This window comes from Myotis davidii, unplaced genomic scaffold (assembly GCF_000327345.1).
Source record: "Myotis davidii unplaced genomic scaffold, ASM32734v1 scaffold38, whole genome shotgun sequence".
NCBI classification, from domain to species: Eukaryota; Metazoa; Chordata; class Mammalia; order Chiroptera; family Vespertilionidae; genus Myotis; species Myotis davidii.
Window position 1 is genome coordinate 245,786 of NW_006291383.1, and position 21,688 is coordinate 267,473.

At 42.9% G+C, this 21,688-nt stretch overlaps 1 protein-coding gene across 6 annotated transcripts in view; it reads right to left on the reverse strand.

Moving 5' to 3' along the window:
* Nucleotides 1-2,603: 2,603 nt before the first annotated feature.
* The window catches only part of ZNF532 (zinc finger protein 532), a 96,348-nt gene continuing 77,263 nt past the window's right edge, over nucleotides 2,604-21,688 (reverse strand). For 4 of the 6 annotated variants that reach the window (XM_015564407.1, XM_015564406.1, XM_006764431.2 and 1 more), the window contains 4 exons: nucleotides 12,045-12,131; nucleotides 8,224-8,336; nucleotides 6,641-6,788; nucleotides 2,607-5,072 (listed from right to left, as the gene is read on the reverse strand). In XM_015564407.1, the coding sequence (XP_015419893.1) occupies nucleotides 4,581-5,072; nucleotides 6,641-6,788; nucleotides 8,224-8,336; nucleotides 12,045-12,131 (840 nt within the window). In that variant the 3' untranslated portion in view covers nucleotides 2,607-4,580. Of the gene's footprint in view, nucleotides 5,073-6,640; nucleotides 6,789-8,223; nucleotides 8,337-12,044; nucleotides 12,132-21,688 lie in introns of all 6 variants that reach the window. The other 2 variants (XM_006764437.2, XM_015564404.1) reach the window with 2 other exon arrangements.

The following is a 21,688-nucleotide window of genomic DNA, read 5'->3' on the forward strand; positions in this document are numbered from 1 at the left end:
TAGGGGTGGGGGGGTGTTGGGGGTGTAAATAAGAGGCGCAGATAGCATTCCACATTTGACGCACCCCTCTATTCTCAAACCATTTTGGGGATAGATGAATGGTTCTTTTAAGTCATACTTTATTTTCACACACCTTTCCCTCATCTCCCCTTTTAAAAAGAGATCACAGCATAATGAATATATTAATGGGAAATAATAATATCTTAGTCTTGGCCAAAGTTTTCAACAGGAAATTTCTCTGTTGGTCAATGATCTTGGGCTGCAACTCACTAGCCCACTGACCCAGAGAGAAGCGCTGGCCAGAGCTTCAGGTGGGACTGACTCTTTAGACTGGAGTAGGAGTGAGGAATTTGCAGAACATGTTTCTGGGAGGAAGTGGTCCATGCCATTGTAGCCTAGGTCTACAGTTTCCTGTTTCTCATCAGAAGTCTTTATCACTTTGCTGGCCTTCTTTACTGCAGCACCATTACTTAATGATTGATAGAATCATACAACCACACATTCAAACAAAAAACGTATCTTGTATGTATACCTAAAGTGCAAGCTTCACCATACCTAGCCCTAACTTTGACTTTCACATATCTAAGTAGTAATGCAAACCTCTTAAAAGTCTATTTAAGAAATCACCTGGGCCCTGGCCAGAGTGGCTCAGTTGGTGGAGCATCCTCTTGTGCACAGAAAGGTTGCCAGTTTGATTCCCTGGTCAAGGCACATACCTGGGGCTGCTGGCTCAATCCCTGGGTAGGGCATGTACTGAAGACAACGGATAGATGTTCCTCTCTCTCCCTCCTTCTCTTTTAAGCATGTACCTGACTGAGGATTTTTTAAAAATACCTAGTTTTGGACTTCCAGGCTTATCCTCTTTGTTTCTGTCTCCCACAGCATGAAACTCTCTTGATGCTACTTCTGAAATGCTACCTACAACTGCAGCCTCTTCCCAAGGCTACTCCCACCCCTAGGTTAAGCCTTTATGCCACGTGTGTTAGCATCACTGCTACATTGATTTCAACTTTATTCCTGTCGTGGTCATTGATGCTGTCCAAATATTTCCAGCTTTCTGTCTTTTGGGCACCTGGTAGGATTGCACTTCCTGTCTTCCTTGTGATTTTGTGGGACCGTATGACTGGTTTGGGCCAATGAGTTGTGAAAAGTGACACGTGCCACTTTGGGGTCAAAGATTTAGTTGTCCTTTCCCTCTGTGACAGTGAGATAAGGGGAAAAGCAGATTTGAAACACTGTTTCCAATCAGTCCACAATGGACATGGAATGTGAGCAAGAAATACATCTTGTTAAGATTTAGGGTTGTGCCCTGGCCAGTTTTGCTCAGTGGATAGAGCGTCAGTCCAAGGACTGAAGGGTCCTCGGTTCGATTCTGGTCAAGGGAGTATACCTTGGTTGCAGGTCAATGCCCAGTGCGGGAGGCAAACAATCAGTGTGTCTCTCTCACATCAATGTTTCTCTCTTTCTCTCTCTCTCTCTTCCCCTCCCTTCAACTCTAGAAATCAATGGAAAAATATCCTCAAGTGAAGATTAACAAAAAAAATTTAAGGTTGCAACCGTAGCATAACCTAATGTATCCTGATACACTCTCTCCCACCACCCTTCCTAAACACCGTTTCTAGTTAATCTGGTTATGTTGCTCTCTTGTCCAAAGAACTCATCTGTATTGGAGTAAACGCCTTAGTCCATTGTTGAAGGCTTTTTGCAACCTGACTTGAGCTACTCTGTCAGCCTCAGCAACCACAGCCCCACCAGAGGAAATGGGCTTCCTAAGGATTCATGAAGCAAGCCCAGGTTTCTGCTTTTGGTCCGACTATATCCTGTTTCTCAAATGCCCACACCTACAACCACACCCAGCATCTACAATTAGTGAAGAACAGGTAGAATTCACAAGTTCCAATGTGGCTTACTGCTCAGTGTTCACCACCTTAACCCCTTCCCCGGCAGAAACGTGTATACTCGTTTTCACAAAATGTTCTTTTTCAGTCGTCGACGAGTATACTAAGAAAATATGGTAAAAAAATATGGTTTATAGGAAGACGAGTTACAAACTGTTTTCATAACCAGCATCAAAAATACTATATAGAACCAAAATAAAAAAATTAGTCTGAAAAAGAAACGTTTTTAACAAAAAAAATTGTTGGGGAAGGGGTTAAATGAAGAATTCATGTGTTTCGTTGGAGCTAAGAATTTTCCACAATGTCCCTTCCCAATTCTGTTTCCCCACTCTGGAACACTTATTAAACTTGTTAGATCTTCTCCTTAGGTCATTCTTGACTTCTCATCTTTTTCATATATTTCATCTCATCTCTGTGCTGTATTCTTGGTAATGTCTTCATGATCTATCTTCTAGTTCACCAGTTCTCTCTTCAGCTGAACCATCCAAATCTCCTAGGGAGACAGCATCCTGTGATCTTTTTCTACTCTGGGTTTCATTTCTTCATTTTGGACCTCAGCACATTTTTTAAAACTTTCTTGGAGGGTCAACTAGGCATTTAGTAGATGCTAATTTCATATTACCAGGCATTCTTAGGTATTTAAGAGTAGATCAATTTCCAGGTTATCTTATAAAGTCATAGTGCCACAAACAAAAATTCTAGTAGCACGTTTTGCACATACTTTTTATTTGTTGAATAAATGAATATTTGCCAATATGTACATAAACACAGAGCGAGACTAGATTTAGAGCAAGAATATGGGTTCTAATACGCAAAGCCACTTACCAGCTATGAGGGCTTAGGCAAAGAATTTAATCGGAGCTCAGCTTCCTCAACTGTGAAATTAGGCTAGTCAGACCTGTGCAGCCCATCACACAGGTTTATTGCAAAGTTCCAATGCAGAAACATATGAAAGTGCTATGAATACAACTCAGAGCAATACAAGTATAAATGTAACAACAGCAATTGAATATCAAGTTGAGGAATACTTAATCATGCCCTTGGGTTACATCGATGACCTGATAGCATCAACAAGAAGTGACAGATGATTGCTAATGAGAATGAATATGCCATTCTTCTGCAATATCCTGTAGCCTGTCCCTGAAATTAATCACTTCCTAAGCTTCAGGAAGATGTCACAGTCCCAACATCAATAACTCTCTCACAGAAGCACAAGGGCCAAATGTCCCACGTTTATTTACAGATGAAATGTGTTGAATACAGTTCTGATGGATGTAGTGCATAACACTGGACAGCAGCAAGACCTTTCTGAGGAACCGAACATTGACTACAATATATCATGCAAGTATCTATATGTACACAAAAAAATTCCTTTTCTTAAAAAAAAAAAGTACAAAACATGTTTAGGGATAAATACAAGATATAAAATGCCAAAAAAACCATAAACAAACAAACAAAAAAATAGAACTCTCCCAGAGAACTGTGAATGGAAGGGACAGAAGAGGACTCTACTGCGCTCCCAGCGAGCAGAGCCCCCCCAGTAGGTGTACTTATTGAAATGAGGGACTAAACCCGGGGCTCAGCGCTGATCTCGCGCAGCCAGTGGCCACGCACAGGCTGCTGCACTGGAAAGTCGGTGGTTGGAGTTGTGCATCCCAACTCTAAGTACCAGAATGTTTGGCAGTAGCACCCAGAACAAAAACGCCAACTCTTTAGACAGCCAAGGGTTAGTCAACTAGGAATTTTGTCTTCCTGTCAAGAGCCAGAGAAATACTTGATATCTTTAGTTGTGTCTTTATAATAGTTAATAAATTACATGACAAAAACTTGACTATAGAAATCTATTGGTCTAACGACGTATTTGTAACTTTTACAGTAGTCCAGCCCTTTCGTAACTTTATCTCCTTGTGCTCTTGAAGCCAGCCTTGCGAATCTGACCCGAAAATCACCAGCCCCCACTCTGACCTTGAGGATAGATACCTTTTCCCCGTAAGATGGAATTAAGGAAATCCTCCTTTGTTTGGGTTTCTGGCCTAAGTTTTTATTCACCTGCAAGGCTGCTGCTTTAAACAGGTTGGCATGGCCCGAAGATGCCACGCGCCGCCGGAGTGCGCTCGTGTCTGCAGTGTGAGCTCACAGACTAGAGCAGGCACGTTGAGGATGGTGCTAAGACACTTAAAAGTCCCTAGGTGTTTGGAGACCAACGATCACCTACAATGTATGTAGTGAATACTAAAAATTAAAAACACTAAAAAAGGCCTTATCTTAGCCTGTAATTAGTTAACCCTTTTAAATCCATAACATACAAAATGGTTTATTTGAATTCAGGAACTGCCCCTGTTACTAAGAACTCTGTTTTAAAGGAACAATACAAAAAGAAAAATGCTAACCGCCCCCCAAAAAAACCCAAACTCAAAACATTTTCTACTAAATACTGATACAAACATGTAACAAAGAGTATAAAAAGTTTTCCATTTAAATATATACAAACTCTTTTAAACTCAAATACTGCTTTAATACTTATCGAGGATATACATGACGAGGTGAAGAGGGGATGTTGAAAGAGAATATATTGCAACGGCCTAGACAGTACTGTTAACTATTATACTGCAAACTTTTTGTAACAAAAATGTCTTTTGTATTCCAATGTGGACAGGGATCCCCCTTCTGGAAGGTCCGTGGCTATTTCTCAGCTGAATTCACTCTTTTGGATTTAATGAAGGCCATGCCGTGTGTCCGCATGTGAGCGTTTAAGGCAGCTTCCGTTTCAAATGTTTTTGCACACACTTTGCACTTCCTGTCAGACACGGCGCCGTCGGCTGCCTCGTGCTCGGGGCTGGGCTGGCTCTGCTGGTTCTCCTCCCCGGCCCCGTTCTGCTGGGACACGGGCTGCGGCTCCTTCAGCTTGTGCACGATGAACAGGTGCCTGGACAGGGACACATGCGACGTGTAGCAGAGGCCGCACTCCCGGCACTGGTAGGAGGAGCCGTCGGACTTGTGCTGCGGGATGTGTTCGTGGAACTGGAGCAGGTTTTCGGTAGTGAAGCCGCACACGGCACACTTGTGAACCTTAAACACATTTATCTTGAGCTTTTTCAGTGGTTGAGTAATCGCTCCCCTGGGAGGCCTGAATTCTAAAACTGGTTCTTCCAACTTCCGCTTGGGGCTGGGAACCTTTGGGAAAAAAAGACACAACTGAAAGCCGTTCTGCTGGGTGGGTGACAAAGGACCAGCTCCCTTGGGCTCCGAGCTGCCGGGAAACGTGAACTGTGAGCTCCAGGATCGGGGTTTTGTCACGGCCATGCCTGCCACCCACTCGAGGCTCGGGCCTTCCCACCCCTGCTCCACAAATCTGAGTTCCTGTGTCGCCAGGCAGCGCTCCAGCCCAGGGCCCAGCAGGGGACAAGCCAGTCCCCGCCTTCATGGAAGGTGGGCTCCAAAGGAGCGTGACAAGCAGCAACCAAGGAGTCCATCTACAGTGTCACACCCAGGAAAACAAAGCAGAGTGTGGAGGGTTGGGGGGAGAGGGGCGTTAGGTTACACATGGTGTGACAGTGACATCTGGACAGAGGCCTGTTGCAAGAGGACGTGAACCATGGGCCACATGGGGTAAAGGATCAGACATGGGAGCTGTGCAAAGCAGAGGCCAGAGGCAGGGCCTGTGCCTGGGTGACAGCAGGAAGGTTCGTGGGGCTGGAGCAGGGTGACCGGGTGAGAGCAGAGATGAGGCCAGGGAGCGCAGGGGCTGGGGGACGGAAGAACCCTGTGGCAGAGAAATTTCTGTGACCGAGAGGGAGAGTCACCAGAAGCCCAGTGGTCTAGTATCTGCTCTTTCCTGCCCCTTCCCCAATAGGTCATACCTTTCTCCTCCCTTTCCAGTTTTCTAGATATGACCCACATCAAATCCCTCATTTTGCGATCTCCAAAAATCCAAACCAAAGGGAGTCTCCCTCCTCCCAGCTGCATGGCCCAACTTTTCTGCCTTGTTCATCTCTGATACACCTTGACCTGCCACTCTACCTCCATTCTTTAAAAAGGCAAAAGATTTATACTCTGAAGAGAAACACTCTTAACTTCCCCTTCCCTCTCCCCTCTGGACATCTCCTGAGGAAAAGGATTACAATCTAATTCGACATTTGTCTGGCCTCGACCCAATGATTAACTCCTTGAAAACACACACAGGCTTTACCCAGGTACGTTCCAGACGCGGCACCGTGCCAGAGACAGCAGGATCCCTTAACCACCAGCTGAACTCTTGGCACCCACATGCCATGTACACAGGTTATTATAGATAGTGCTGTCTAACCCAAGTTCACTATCCACTGATGTAAGAATAAGGCACGAAGTCACCATTCCGTCCTCTTTCATTACAAAGAGAAGAGAAAAGGAACCATAACTTTTATCAGGACCCTATCACAACCACTATGTTTCCAGCTTTATACCTCCCTTCTGGCTAAGTGGCAATTTCTGAGTCAACATCAAATTTTAAAATTGATTTATGTAAGTAGTTCCCTAAAGCTGTTTCTGGAAGGACACAAACGAAACTTAACAAAAATTACCTTTTAGGAGCCAGAGGAAAGGTCAGTGTGGGTGTAGAGGAAGACTGCCTAATATTTCATACTTTCATGCATAGTCAGAACTTTTTAAATTGTGTAACTTTAGAAAGTTTTAAATGAAAAGAATGAATGAAAAAAGCAAGTCAACACAATTCTGCCGTAAAGAGAACATCTACCATGTCTGACCTTAGTATCTTCTTTTATTTCTATTTCCTCCTCGTTGGTGGCTTCTGTCATTTCTTTCAAGTCGGGATCCTTAATCCCGTGCATGAGCTGGATGTGCTTCTCCAGCATCAGCCGCTTGGTGAAGGTCCGCCTGGAGTCTGGGCAGTGCCTGTGGAGCCGAAGACAAGGGCGTGACCTGCTTGCTGAAAGGGAACTCACGTGAGGGTCGCTGTCGTGGCCAAAAGACCTTCACCACCAACAGTACACACAGGGATCAAGGTGATCTGTGTGAATACCACAATGCTCCAAAGTGAAGTAGCAACTTTGGTATAAATCGTAGTTTCCAATTTGTGCAAAAAAAAATTGGCAGCTTTTGTAAAAAGTTTTCTGACCATTTCTGTGTCCATATAGAATCAGTGTGATTTGGTTCAGACGGAGTATGTCTTTTCTAGATTTGGATTATGCCCTACCAGACTTCCTTTTCATCTTCTTCCCAGTACAGACCTTCCTTCTAAATTCTGATTCTTTCAATACAATCTCAACAGCTTCTTTTTACAGAGGTTCTCATGTCTCCAAAATCACTCCCAGCCTTAATGTCACTGAAGGAGTGTCTACGTTCCCGTTTTCCTACCCAAGAAACGTTCCCTAATAACCAAGCTCACTGGCCCCACAGCCACCCTTCACGGTGCCCAGAGCCACATGATGCACACGAGCTACAGACGGGCTGTACAGCTTCTGTGTGGTTTAGTTCTCTCTCTTTTATGAAAAGTACCTTAAAGTAACCTTTCATAGCAACTCACTTTAGGCATGCTCTGTTTGAGTGTGGGATAAAGCTTTTTCACTAATAATAACCAGTTCAGATCAGCACATACTAAGTAGCTCATGACCATCTTGAGTGGTGTGACTATCCAGTGTGTTGGCCACGCAGTCCCATGCTTTTGGTGTCTCGGCCAACAGCGTACCGAGACAGAGCTGCCCTGCATGGGCAAGCGGAACTGACTCCACCGTACAATTGTGACTCAATCACTTCTCCAAAATCCTCACTGATAAAACAGACACCTGTGGGTTAACAGCCAAGAACACAGGAACCCACACAGGCTCCTTCCTAGTTTAACATTTTAACTGCTACAGTCCAATCAAGAAACTGCATGTCGCCCTGGCCCAGTGATTGCGAACCTTTTGAGCTCGGCGTGTCAGCATTTTGAAAACCCTAACTTAACTCTGGTGCCGTGTCACATATAGAAATTTTTTGATATTTGCAACCATAGTAAAACAAAGATTTATATTTTTGATATTTATTTTACATATTTAAATGCCATTTAACAAAGAAAAATCAACCAAAAAAACGATTTTCTCTCGTCTTTCCCTCTCTTTTCCCCCCCCCCTAAAAAAAAAAAAAAAAAAAAATCACTGGAAAAATAACCTGGGGTGAGGATTAAAAAAGAAGAAACTGTATGTCAAAACAACAGAATACAAGTAAGAAATGAAATCTATAAACTATGGAACAGAGAGGATGGGAATGGAAAACGAATGGTAACATATGAAAAACCTCGGTGAGATCCGCTCAGCCCGCCTGTGCTCCCACATGAGAAACCAGAACTTACGAGCAGGTGTAAACTTTCCTGATGCCTTTGTGCTTGATGCGGTTGTGCCGGCACAGGCTGTGTGAGGAGCTGAAGGACTTGTCACACTGGCGGCACGGGTGCTTCTTCATTTGCTGTGTTAGGGACAAGAGAGAGACAGCCACTGAGAGGACGGAAACAGAAAACACTTTACCATTAGGAGCAGCTCCTTCCTGAGAGTGTAACTTACATACTCATACCTGTTAGTAACATGGGCTGGGGTAGCCATGAAGAGGCTAACTTCTACAGAATGAAGTAATCTTTATCACGAGAGTAAAAAATTATAAATACATTTCCCCAAAACACTTGTTTTTAATTGAGCACTCTCACTTATTTAAGAGAAAACATTACATAAATGTTATTTGCAAAAGAGATATAATAAATGTTATTTTTTTTAAATATATTTTATTGATTTTTTACAGAGAGGAAGGGAGAGAGAGAGAGAGTCAGAAACATCGATGAGAGAGAAACATCGATTAGCTGCCTCCTGCACACCTCTTACTGGGGATGTGCCCGCAACCCAGGTACATGCCCTTGACCGGAATCGAACCCGGGACCCTTCAGTCCACAGGCCGACGCTCTATCCACTGAGCCAAACCGGTTTCGGCTAAATGTTATTTTTTTAAAGCAACTTAATTCTCCAGTAAATGCCAAATCAAGTCATTATGTAATTCATTATCTCCAGAGAGAATATGTCATCTTATCCAATGTGTCATTTTAAATTAAATTTTTGGCTAATGTTAAACCTAACTTTCTCCCATTTCATGATTAAGGAATCATCCCTTATACTATAAGGAAAGAGTTTTCCAGGAGGCCTTTTGTTTTAAATAACACCATTTGGTTCTATCAAGAACACAAATGTTCGAAACCACTTTATGGAGATTTGCCTGTTGGTATATGTAGAGAGAGAGGTGGAGAGAGAGAGGGAAAGAATTGGGGGGAAAACTGGACAGCACAAGAGAAAGCTATCAAGAGTTATATAAAAATTTCAAAGTTAAAAGTTTCCCACTTCGGCTAATACATAATTATGTTACCTCGACATATTCCCACGTGAAACATATTAAGTAAAATTAGTGGCTTAACTTTACAACAAATTCTTTGGGTGTGATAAGCATTGCAGTCTGCAATGCACCAGGTATCACGAGTCAATCAGATCAAGAAAGAACTGCCAGCCTAGGAATGGAACAAAATTTGGCTCAATCCTCATTAAAAATAAGGCTGAAGTTATTCCTAAACCTCGCATGGGAGTATGTTCTCTCAAATAACATTACTATTTTAGGCAATAAAGAGAGATAAGCAAGCAAGCAGCTGATAAGTGGTAACGAAATGATAAATACATCTTTCATAGTGCTTTTATATCCCCTGACAAACCTGTCCCAGTGAAACCATAAACAAAGCTAAGTGGCTGAGAATTTTCAGCATCTACTCCCCCTGGAAGTAGCGGTCACACCAGTGATCACACCGCTGAGGGGGAAGCGGAGGTAATGTAAAGGTTAACACAGAGCTTGGGACACAGAAATCCTCAATAAATGCTCTCTTATTAATAAAAGTAAAGTTACACATCCACGTTTCATCTTAAAGGAGTGGAAAATATTGTCTTTAAATAAAGCAAGTCAGCCTGGCAGGTGTTCAAAAGGGTCCTGACCCAGACAAAGGCAAAGGAGGACGCTTCTCCTGCTGCAGCTGAAAGCCGGCCCACTGCCTTTCTGGTTTTCCTAAGCGTGTAATCTCTGGGAAAAGGAAGACAAAGCCAATAGCAGCTGGTGCCTCTGAGGCACGCTGTCCCTTCTCCCAAAGGTGTTCCTGCCTAAAACACTGTGGTCACACAAAGCAGCCATCCGCAAACCCTGGTCTCTGAGATGGAGGTGGGCTGAGAACGAACACGACGTTGCATTTAGAATACGGCGGTAAGGGGAGAACCGTCAGTCATGAACTGTGCTTCAATAGTTTTAAATATCTACTAATACATCTAATTCCCTTTGCACTTTGTACATAAGATGGGCAATATCACGATTACCTGGAAGAATCCAACACAAGACATATTTCTAAAAGCAAAGAAGCCTAAAGGATGAAGGCACTGAAATGTATGTTTCTAACCATACAAGGGGCAAGAGGCCTCAGAGGGACCAACATTTCATTTTCTTTTTCTTTTTCTTTTTTTTTATTATTAGTTAAGGTATTCATTTTCTTTTTAGATGAAGAGCTTAGATTCCACTTTTCATGATGGTGTAGTTACATTAATAGCAAACCAAAATTTTAATAGAGAAATTTCAATAAAGAAATCCTCAGTAGGTAATAAATTATATGAAGAGCAGTTTAGCTGAATCGGTAATTACTATTTTCAAAGAGATGACAAAATGTGAGATATTGTTCTTTTTCATCATCTTTATTTAAAAAATGCAGAAATGAACTGTGCCAGCCCCAAAACAATGGAGCAAGGTTTCAAAATCACTGGTGACAAGAAAATTACAAGTTTAAATGCCAGTTTCCAGATCAAATCTGCCGTGTTCACAGTACCTAACTAAACAAATGACTTTCTTCTTTGCTAAGTTTTAAATGCTAATTTATTTAAAGGTGCTTTAACCTAACTTATTTTCATAATGACATCTTCAATATTATAACAGTTCACATTGTTAGTTTATACACAGAAAGCAATTTTTATCAATCAAACAAAAATGGGGGGAAAAACAGTATTAAGAAAGTGTAAAGTTTATCATGGTTCTATTTTCAAAACTTTTAAGGTCATTTACTTCCTCTGGCTCCAATGTAGGGTAAGCTGATATTAAGGGAACCATGGCCTTTTTATAGTTAACTAAAATCAGAAAATAGTCATGTTTTCCCATTCAATGATTGTTTTGTTTTTACTTGGAACTCTCTGAAGAAGTATTGAACAAATATAATAAGCTGGCAGGGACTGAACATTTTTGTAAAACCTTACAGTAAGATATGAAACACTTGGGTCCACTTCCTCCCTGTTTTCCAGCTGTTGACTCTTATCGTCACATTTTGGGAAAGAGAGCATTTGTCCCTCTTAGCAAATTCCCTTGCTCTGAATGCTCTGGCCTGGGCCTCACGGTCTGAACTCCAGGATTTAAAAGGGCCAGAAACCCACTGTTTTCTATGGCACTTGGTGGAAGTGTCTAGGGCTGCCTTTGGCTCTGTCACTGTCATTCATTCTCCGGGCTGAGAACTAGTCCCTCCTTGTCTCCTGGCTTGAAGGCCTCTCTGTGTGCAAGAAGTTAGGGGAGAAAAGTCCCACCTTCACAAATGCAATTGGCTAGCCATCCTCTTCCCCTCTTCCTGAGATTGCTGCCTCCTGAGGCTCTGCCTTGCCCCAACATGCAAAAAGCCTCCTTACTGACCCTCGTGCATCCAGAAACACCCACAAATTTAAGATTATGGGGAACAATTATTCCCAAACCATGCTGACACTCGTCAGCTCTACCCTCTTCTATGAAAAAGGAAAAATCAACTACATAATTTAAATGTATCATAGCAGCAATCCCTCAGAATATAACTCCTAACTGGGCCCTTCCACCACCTGGAAATCTATTCTGCTGATAGACCCACACACGGTACAATCAGTTCTGCTATAATGCTGCAATGTACATATAACACATTATAAATCACTGCACTATGCAACATCAGTCATTAAAAACTACAGGGCTTCCAGCCAAAATTAAGCTAGGGCATAATACTCAAAAAATCAGTCAGTGCCATATTAATAAAACAGTAGCATGGTTTTATACATGTCAAATGACTGAGAAATATATAGATACTGCAACATCAAAACGACACTTTACCTTGTAAAAGGCTTGCAGTTTGCTTGTGGAAGTGGGGTCCGAGGGCTGTGGCTTTTGAGTTTTGTGAAGTGGTGGAAGAAGGGTTATCTGAAATCGGAGGGTCGGAGGGAAGTTGTAACACCAGATATGGACAAGTGTGACTCAACACAGGGAGATGGGGTCACAGGGGAAGCCTGAGGTGGGGTGTGTTTGCTTATTCCTACACAACTCCAATCCAGTTTTCCATACTCACCTAGTGTTTCTCAGGGATGAAGTCACGTGTGAGCAAACTCAGACTTCAGGTTATGCTACAACTGTCCCCTGATGTATCAATTGCATTGGAACAGATTTGTGTTTCCAGTACAAGAGTTATAACAGCACTGCCTACATATGCACAGTTATTCCCTGCAGCACTGTGTACAAAGGAGAACAAATCTGGGTCCATCAAAGGAGACTTGGTCAAATATAGTCTATACCCTGACACAACAACATTTGTACCATGTGGTGACAGAGAAGAATGGAAGATCTAAATGCAATGGTATGAAAAGAACTGTAACATATATCATATTGAGAAAAGACTGGAAATTTATGTTTACAAGCTGTGTTGTTAGAAATTGTACAAATGAGAACATCTATCTATAATAAAAGTGTAATATGCAAACTAGACCAGACGTCTTTCCAGACATTCTTCCGGATGAAGCCCGAGTCCCTGGTGCCTGCCGGCAGCCAGAGGGAAGCCTGGGTCCCGGTGCCAGAGGGAAGCCCAGGACCCAGGTGCCAGAGGTAAGCCGGTGCCAGCAGCCGGGAGAAAGAAGGCTCATTACTCTTGCACGAATTTCGTGCATCGGGCCTCTTGTGTATATATATAAAAGCCTAACTGACTGCCTGACCCTTTCACTGGTAGCTATGATGCACACTGATCACCAGGGGGCAGACACTCAACGCACAGGCATGGAAACATGGAACAAACTGATAAATCTCAGAGTGAAGGGCGGTGGGAGGAGGGCAGAAAGAGATTGTAACCAAAGATCTTATGGGCATACTAGAGGCCTGGTGCATGGATTCGTGCACCGGTGGGGTCCCTCGGCCTGGCCTGTGGGGATCAGGCCGAAACCGGCAGTCCAACATCTCCCAAGGTGTCCTGGATTGAGAGAGGATGCAGGCCAGGCCAAGGGACCATGCACCGGGCCTCTAGTATGCATATATGATGATACTTATATACAGAGAACCTTCAAGATGCATGAGAAACCTGGTGATTTTAGCTAGCAAGGGTAGGGATGAGGCTTTTCACTCTATTCCTTCATATTGTTTGGATTTATAAAACACGTGAATATGGCACATATCAAAAAAATTTGGTTGCCTCAAAAATAATGTTAAGTCATGTTTACTGCAGTATAATCCACAAAATGTAAAATACACTCTTTTTAATGTAGAGTTCTAGTAGTTTTGATAAATGGATACACTTGAGTAACTGCTGCCACTATCCAGATATACAATTCCATCACCCCCACATCCCCACGTGCCCTTTTATAGTCAACCCCTCTTCTTACACCCAGTTCTTGGTAACTACTGATCTGTTTCTATCCTACATGTTTGCTTTTCCTTTCAAGTGGAACCATACAGCACAGCAGGTAGGTTTTTGAGTCTGGCTCCTTCCCTGGGCACAATACATCTGTAATTCATCCACGCTGCTGAGTGTGTCGGCTGCCCCTTCTTCTCACTGTGGAACAGTCCTCCATCATATAGACACTCTCCAGTTGGTTTACCCATTACGAGGTGAAGGACGTCGAGGCTGTTTCCAGTTTGGGGAAATTATGAATTGAAACCACTGCCAATATTCATGTACAGGTTCTGGTGTGAACTCATGTTTTATTTCTCTTGGGTAGACACTGAGGAATGGGATTACTGAGTCATGTGGCAAATTAAATAAGGAACTCTCACACTGTTTCCAGATTGGCTGTGCTTTGCCTTTCCACCAGCAATGGATAAGGATGCCAACTGCTCCGCAACCTTTCCAACAGTTGGTGCTGCCATTTATTTTCTTGTAGCCATCGTAGAGGGTGGTCAATAGTATTTCACCGTGCTTTTAATGTGTATTTCTCTAATGACTAATAGTACTAAGGTTAAAAAAATCAATTAATAGATGAAACACCTACTATTATAGCTCTTCCTCCAAAGAAAAACCTTAAACTTTACAAGTTTGGGGGGGGGTATTTTTATATCAGGGCGAATTTCAATGCCCTGTAATTTCATTGAAAACAGAAGCTATGGCCCTGGCCGGTTTGGCTCAGTGGATAGAGCGTCGGCCTGCGGACTCAAGGGTCCTAGGTTTGATTCTGGTCAAGGGCATGTAGCTTGGTTGCGGGCACATCCGCAGTGGGGAGTGTGCAGGAGGCGGCTGATCGATATTTCTCTCTCATCGATGTTTCTAACTCTCTATCCCTCTCCCTTCCTCTCTGTAAAAAATCAATAAAATATATTTAAAAAAAGCAAAGAAAACAGAAGCTGTGAGCCATCATCTCTGCATCCCTGGCCTTCAGCACACAAAAAATACTTGTGTGAATGAATGAATACAGAAAAGAATAACTGACCACACAATTATCTACTGGAATGTTATGAGCAGATTCTACAAAGTAATCACAGAGTAACAAATTTAGGATAAAGTGCTGGATACAGAGCAAGTAAGCACTGCTTAGATTTTGGAAAATGGGTGAGCCATGAGCATGTTCAAATACTGATAAGGATATATATATATATATATATATATATATATATATATATATATATATATATATATATATATATATATATATATATATATATATATATATATATATATATATATATATATATATATATATATATATATATATATATATATATATATACACACACACACACACACACACAGCCAACATGAAGATATAGAGGACAAAGGTAAAAGATGAGTCAATGTGCGGGGAGGAATCCACACAGAAGGAAGAACCAATCTTCCTGTGGCCGGAGATAAGGCGCTATCCACAGACAGGTGCAATGCTTGTTATGGTCAGTGGTGGGCGGGTGAGGAAGGGACCAGGAAATTGAAAGAATTCCTGCCAGGCAGCCTCCGTTTTCCAAGTGAAGAAAAAATGGTGCATCTAGACAATGCAGCCTGTTTCCTTTCTCTTACCTCTTCCAATTATAAATAACAAATGCTTATTGCAAAATAAGAGTAAAGATTGCTTCTAATCTCACCAACTGAAGTCAATTTCTAGCTATAGATCCTCCCCACTTACTTCTTTTCTGAACATGTTTATGTGTATTTACAACGATTCTATATTATACATATTGATTTGTATCCTGATTCTTTTCACTTGTAAAACACACAGCTACACATTTGGATGTTTCTACGTTCTTCTCAATGCATGCATAGTACTCTCTTGTACAAATGAGTCATAACTTAGATATTTTCTATTAATGATTTAAGTTGTTTCAGCTTTCCAGTAATTACAAATAAAAACCTTAGTAGTCAACAACTGTTTCCTTTGTACAAATTTCTAAAAGTAGACTTTCTAGCTTAGAAATTGTAAACATGTTAAGGCTCCTTGAAGCTTCTTGCAAAACTGTCCTTGAAAAGGACACCAGCAACATAAGTCAGTGCTTGTTCACCAAGCATCTGCGACATCAGATCACCATTCATCCACTTGCCAAAGTAATGGGGACAATATTACAGTGTACTCTGTCTTTCTCTCAATGCCGAGTGATATGGACATCTGTCTGCACATCCCTGAGCCACTTGTATTTCTCCAGTGAACTGCCCAATCATATCCTCTCTGCAGTTTTCTGTGGAGTGACGGTGGGGAGAATGGCAGGTGAGGAAGTCAGACAGCAGACTGTACAGCCTTGTAAACCAAGGCGAGGGCTTTGGATCATCCACGGTGTGATGGGAGGACTCTAAAGGGTTGAACAGAATACCATGACCAATATACTTTCAATGGGTCACTCTGGCTGCCAAGTGTGAGAGCAGAGACCCAGTGCAGAGACTGTCTGCAACAATGTGGGGCAGATGTGCTGTGTGCCGGGCTTGGAAAGTAAAGGTGACGTAAGTGGTTGGATTTCATATCTATAGCAAATGCAGAGCTAATAGCATTTGTGGAAGGGCTGGATGTGGGTGACAAAGGAGAAAAAAGAGGGAGTCAAGTGTCACTCCAAATTCTCTGGCATGGGCACTAACTAGGAAAGTAGGGGAGAAGCAGGTTTAGGGAAGGAGAGAAATCAAAGGTTATGTCTGAGAGAGGCCCATTGGAGATCTTCTAAGTAGACATGCTAAATGGGTGGTTAAATTCTAGTCTGAACTCAGGGGAGAGGTCCAGGCCAGAGAAATAAATCTGTGAGTCACTAGGAGATGAGTACTAGTAGATGGGTGGCTTTTACAATCATGGGCCTGGATGAGAACTTTCTGAGAGTAAATGGATACATCACCATTCATAAGGCTAGAAAGATGAGCAAGACTGAGAAGTGCGGTCAGTGAGGCAGAATAAGAACTAAGAAAAAAGTGTCCGGGAACCTAGCAAAGAAAACAACTGCTTCAGACAGGTCAGACACGACGCCGAGAGAGCCAAGACCCCTGGGTTTGGTGACACGGAGACACTGGGGAGCACAAGAGCAGGCTGTTGTGTGTGTTTTTAATCCTTACCCGAGGATATATTTATTGATTGTGAGAAAGGGGAAGGCAGCAGGGGAGAGAGACAGAGAGACACTGATATGAGAGAGAAACTTCAATGTGAGAGAAACATCAATTGGTTGCCTCCCGTACCCATCCCGACTGGAGGTTAAACCCGCAACCTACTCATGTGCCAACTGGGAATCGAACCCACAACCTTTTTGGTGCATGGGACGACATTCCAACCAACTGAGCCACTTGGGTCTGAACAAGAGTGATTTTGGCAGAGTGATAAGAAATTCATAAAATGGAGAAGACCTGGGGAGTCCCAGCAGGAAAGCGATTTTAGGGGGGTTGTGGTAAAGGGACGCAGAGAAAAGTGGGTTAGGAAGGTAACCTTGTTTGGTTACAAGAGGTCCCATGGCCCTCTGTGACTTTGAGAATGTCAGGGAAGAGCTGAAGACGCAGGAGAGAGGGCAGGAATGTGGCTGCGATGTCCTCCAGGGGCCTGCAAGGGGGCTGAGTGGAGCCCACAGACCATGGGCTGTCCTCCTGGAGGGACAGTCACCCTTAGCAGGGGAGAGGGCAGTACATGTGCAATGGATGTTCATTGTGCCGAATCTCCTCAGGTGTTACGCAGAATTCAAACTTCTTAACTTTCGAGACTGTCCACAATCTACTCCTCAACTCATCACTCTGACTATGTCTCCTAGGACTGCATACACGCTCCACTTGAAGCCCTTCAAATTCACATCTCAAGACAATGACACCGTCCTCCCCTGCCCTTCCCTCCCCTGGAGGCTCATTCAGATCCTTCCCACCCTCGGGCCAGCTCACCTCTCAGCTCCTTCCCGACCTCTCCAGCCACCATCCTCCCCTTCTCTTGCTCACATCCCACACAATTACCACAGCCAACCATTGGAAACACACAACACAACATGTTCTTTCTCTGCCTAAAACCCAGCCATTGTTCTCTGGGAGCTCAGGGAGTGGGGCCTTTGGACTTGCTACTCACCACCCCATCCTCCCTTCACACCCTCTGAAGGGCATCGCCCTCCAGAACTACCCGCTGGCAGTCATCTAGCCTGTCGTGCTGGTTAGTACCACATCCACACTCTTCTTGCCGCTCTGTGCCTGAGGCAAATTCCCTTGTGTCTCCTCCAATACCTCTGGGTAGTGTCTCTTCAGTGAAGTCTTCCCTGAACCTCCTAAACCCTGCCACCTCCCACGAAACAGGGATGCTCAAATCTCAGCAACCTAGTACCCTCGGCCTACATCCAATTCTTCTTTTCTACGTATCACACATAATTTTCATTTTTAACTTCACTCTATCCTCCTCCGGCCTCTTTCCAGGCTGAACTATATTCTGTTTCTCACTATTTACGGGGCCTCTGCAAGAACTGAGCCGAAATCTGAACTGAAGGCACCTTTCCCTTAGTATTTAATTATACACACCTTCCGATGCCTCCGAGACTCTGGCTTTACACCCAAACTCCTACTAGTTTTAGTTTTTAAATTTTTTATGCTTTTTTTCCTACCCATTTGTAAGCACTTGTAAAGCAAGAATTATATTTTATATTTTATTTGTACTCCACAGCAAATTGATAAATATTTATAGAATAAAAGAAAGGCACATACAAAAGAACAAACATGGTTAAAAGTTAAATATTCCCAAAGTATGAATGAATGGATTGTCCTAAAGAGTATCATAATTGCACATTATTCCTGTAATATTCAAGCACCTGACAGATGAAAGAAAGTAAAGACTGATAACATGAACATGTTAAAAAAAGCAATAGTCTGTCCCAGCTTTCCTACAGGAGAAAAATGAGCTGAGTGCCTATAAATTATAACTCAATAAAGTTAATTTTTTAAAAAGAAATTCATTGAATAGGCAACATCAATAGCATAGCTATTCAATAGATACAAGGTATAATTTTCATTCTGAGAATTCGTGAAACTCTCACCAGGATAAATTTAAAAAGAAATGTTTCACAGGTATTTCAGTTTCTTTGTCTATTCTTACGTTAGATCGGGAATAGTCAATATGTGCCCTCAAAACTAGAAAGCTTGCACTGGCCCATTTGGCTCAGTGGATAAGAGTGTTGCCCTGTGGACTCAAGGGTCCCAGGTTCGATTCTAGCCATGGGCACATGCCCAGTTGTGGGCTCGATGCCCAGTCGGAGGTGTGCAGGAGGCAGCCTATCAATGATACCCACCATTGATGTGTCTATCTCTCTCTTCCTCTCTAAAATCAATAAAAATATTTTTTTAAAAAACTGGAAAGCTTCCACTCCCTTTATGTAAATATTCCCTAAAGTGATAGATAGTAAATCTTAAGAAACAGAGCTGCTCACCTAAACCACCGATGCTCTCTTAGAAAATGGTATTTTGCACACAGGCAGGTAGCCTTCCCCTGAAGTCTGGAATATTGTGTACATTAATGTGGAAGTTCTTACTGAGAGAATTTAATACCTAGGATACTAGTGAGATTTTTCCAGTTCCTGTCTCACGACATCTAGGAATATATAAACAAATGGGTATTTAGACGAGCACAGAATAGGAAACTCAACTTACACACGTGTGAAAGCACCAAGAAAAATAATTTCTGAATGCTAAATGATCCAAGTTCCTACAAATTAGAACTGAGTGTTTTGGGGAAATATTTAAACACAGAGAATAAATTTAGTCCAGTGGTTGGCAGACTTTTTCTGTAAAGGGCCAGATTGTAAATATTTTAGGCTTTGCAGACCATAAAGTCTCTGCTGCAACTACTCCCTCCACCTTGTAGTTCAAAAGCAGCCGAAGACAAGGATGTGTAAACGAATGGGCATGGCCTTGTTTCAACAAATTATTTACAAAAACATTAATGACTAAGCTGGGCTGTCAACTATAGTTCAAACCATTCTCTCACATTCTATAGAAAACAGACTTCTGCGTGAAGTCTCCATCCTTCAGAACCAAATCTAACAAAGGACGTAATCAAGCTAGGTAAAAACAAATCCTAACTCTAAACAGGGAGAATGGTTTCCTTCTCATAGGACTTGCTCAGAACATGCCCTGAGGACCACCTGTTGCTGTCCGTGCTATTTGGTGAGACACAGAACTGTAATCAATGCACCATAATGAAAGGCCAAACCGGGACAGAAAGGGGTCCTCCACGGTCGGCCGTTGTGCTCCGGCAACAGGAAAAAGGCAAGTGCAGAAAGAAAGCTGGCTTCCTAATGAAGCTGCCAGGATCCTGGCAGTGACTCTCAGAAATGCCTGCCAGGGAAGGTGTCAAGGAGGGACCCCTGGAAGGAACACATAGAATGTTTTTTCTTCTCATGTGATTTTTAATATGACCCTTGTGCCCTTTTTAATTAAAAAGCAATCTAAAGAAAACGAAGTCATTGGGAAGGATTTTTTTTCCTACAATCACTATTTTATAAAGTGGCAAATATTGCTACAGAATAAAAAATTAAAATATACTGTCTGAAGACCTAAGTAGACTCTTTGTAGTATAGTTCCACAAGTCAAGACAAAAGAACTAGTCGGTCCTTTTAAAGATAATCACAGTTTGATCAGACGATCTATAAGGAATCTGTTGATAACTTTAAAAATAAGCAAGCACAAATATAAAAAGCTAAGCTTAAAACTGACTGATGACAGTCCTGCGTGAGTACTGATTTCCCAGCTGTCTAAATAAACCGCGTTAATTAATGACCTGAAGGTGTGAAGCACGGGACACCACCAGGAGAGAATCCGTCAGATGACTACGGCAGGGCTCCTCTTGTCTTGGTGTTGATCGCAGTTTTGCAATTGCTTGGCTTCAGGTGGATATGAAGGAAAGAGCCTTTGTTCCCTGACAACCTTCCAGCTCCTTATCTGCAGCACCAGCGGGACCCAGTGGGCATTCACGGTCCTGCTGCGTTAATGACTTCGAATCATCTGCCTCGTCTGCCTCGCTCCAGGCTCAACCCAGGCTCCGCTCCTCCCCTGCCAAACAGGAGCTTGTTCCCACTCATAACTTGGGGTGGCTGCTGGAGAACCCACACCCGACCCTAAGACGGAGGGGAGGCCTCTGGGTTCTGAGGCAGCCTTTGGCGCAGGATTCAATTCTGAAAAAGGCCTGCAGTCCTTCTGGGTCTGAGGTTTTCCCTCCTGTGAGCTGAGCGGGAAGGTCGTCGTCGTTGTCGATGTTCCGATTCCTTATGAAGTCAGCTTCGGCCAGAATGGCCGTAATCCTTTCACATCCCCACTTGTGGCATGTAAAATTATTGTTTGGTTTTGGGGGGCTTTGAGGTAATACTAACTTACAGACACAATCATGTGCTAAATTCTTAAAATCTAAAAACCTGATCTGTGCCAGTTGGATTTAGAACATATTTTCCTAAAGAAATTATAAATTAATGTTGCATTCGTGGGCAAGTACATAAAAGCTTACCCATGTAACAACAGAACCACGAAATTAGACAGATATTCTAAAACCTGACAAGATTTCAGCACCCAGTGAATGAAGAAACCTAATCCCATAGCAAAACTGGGTTCTTTGAGTCATGAAAGAAGCTACTTTCCTCCCTCCCCTCTCTGCCTCAGTGGATCTACACTCCACCTGCCAGGGAGGCCACACCAGGAGGGAACCTGGGCACATCCAGGGACTGAAGCTTGACAGGTAACAAGGGGAGGAGCTTAGGGGGCATCCGGTCTGGTTCTGGGGCAGGGAACAGGGAGAGGCCAAGACTTTGCCAGAAGGCAAGCTTCCGGTTCTAAGTGGCATGAAGAGACAGCAAAATGTCACCTCCAACAAGAAGGGGGAGGAGGAGCTAGACCAGGGGTGGGCAAACTTTTTGACTCCAGGGCCACAATGGGTTCTTTTTTTTTTTTTAATATATTTTATTGATTTTTTACAGAGAGGAAGGGAGAGAGATAGAGAGCTAGAAACTTCGATGAGAGAGAAACATCGATCAGCTGCCTCCTGCACATCTCCCACCGGGGATGTGCCCGCAACCCAAGTACAGGCCCCTGACTGGAACCAAACCCG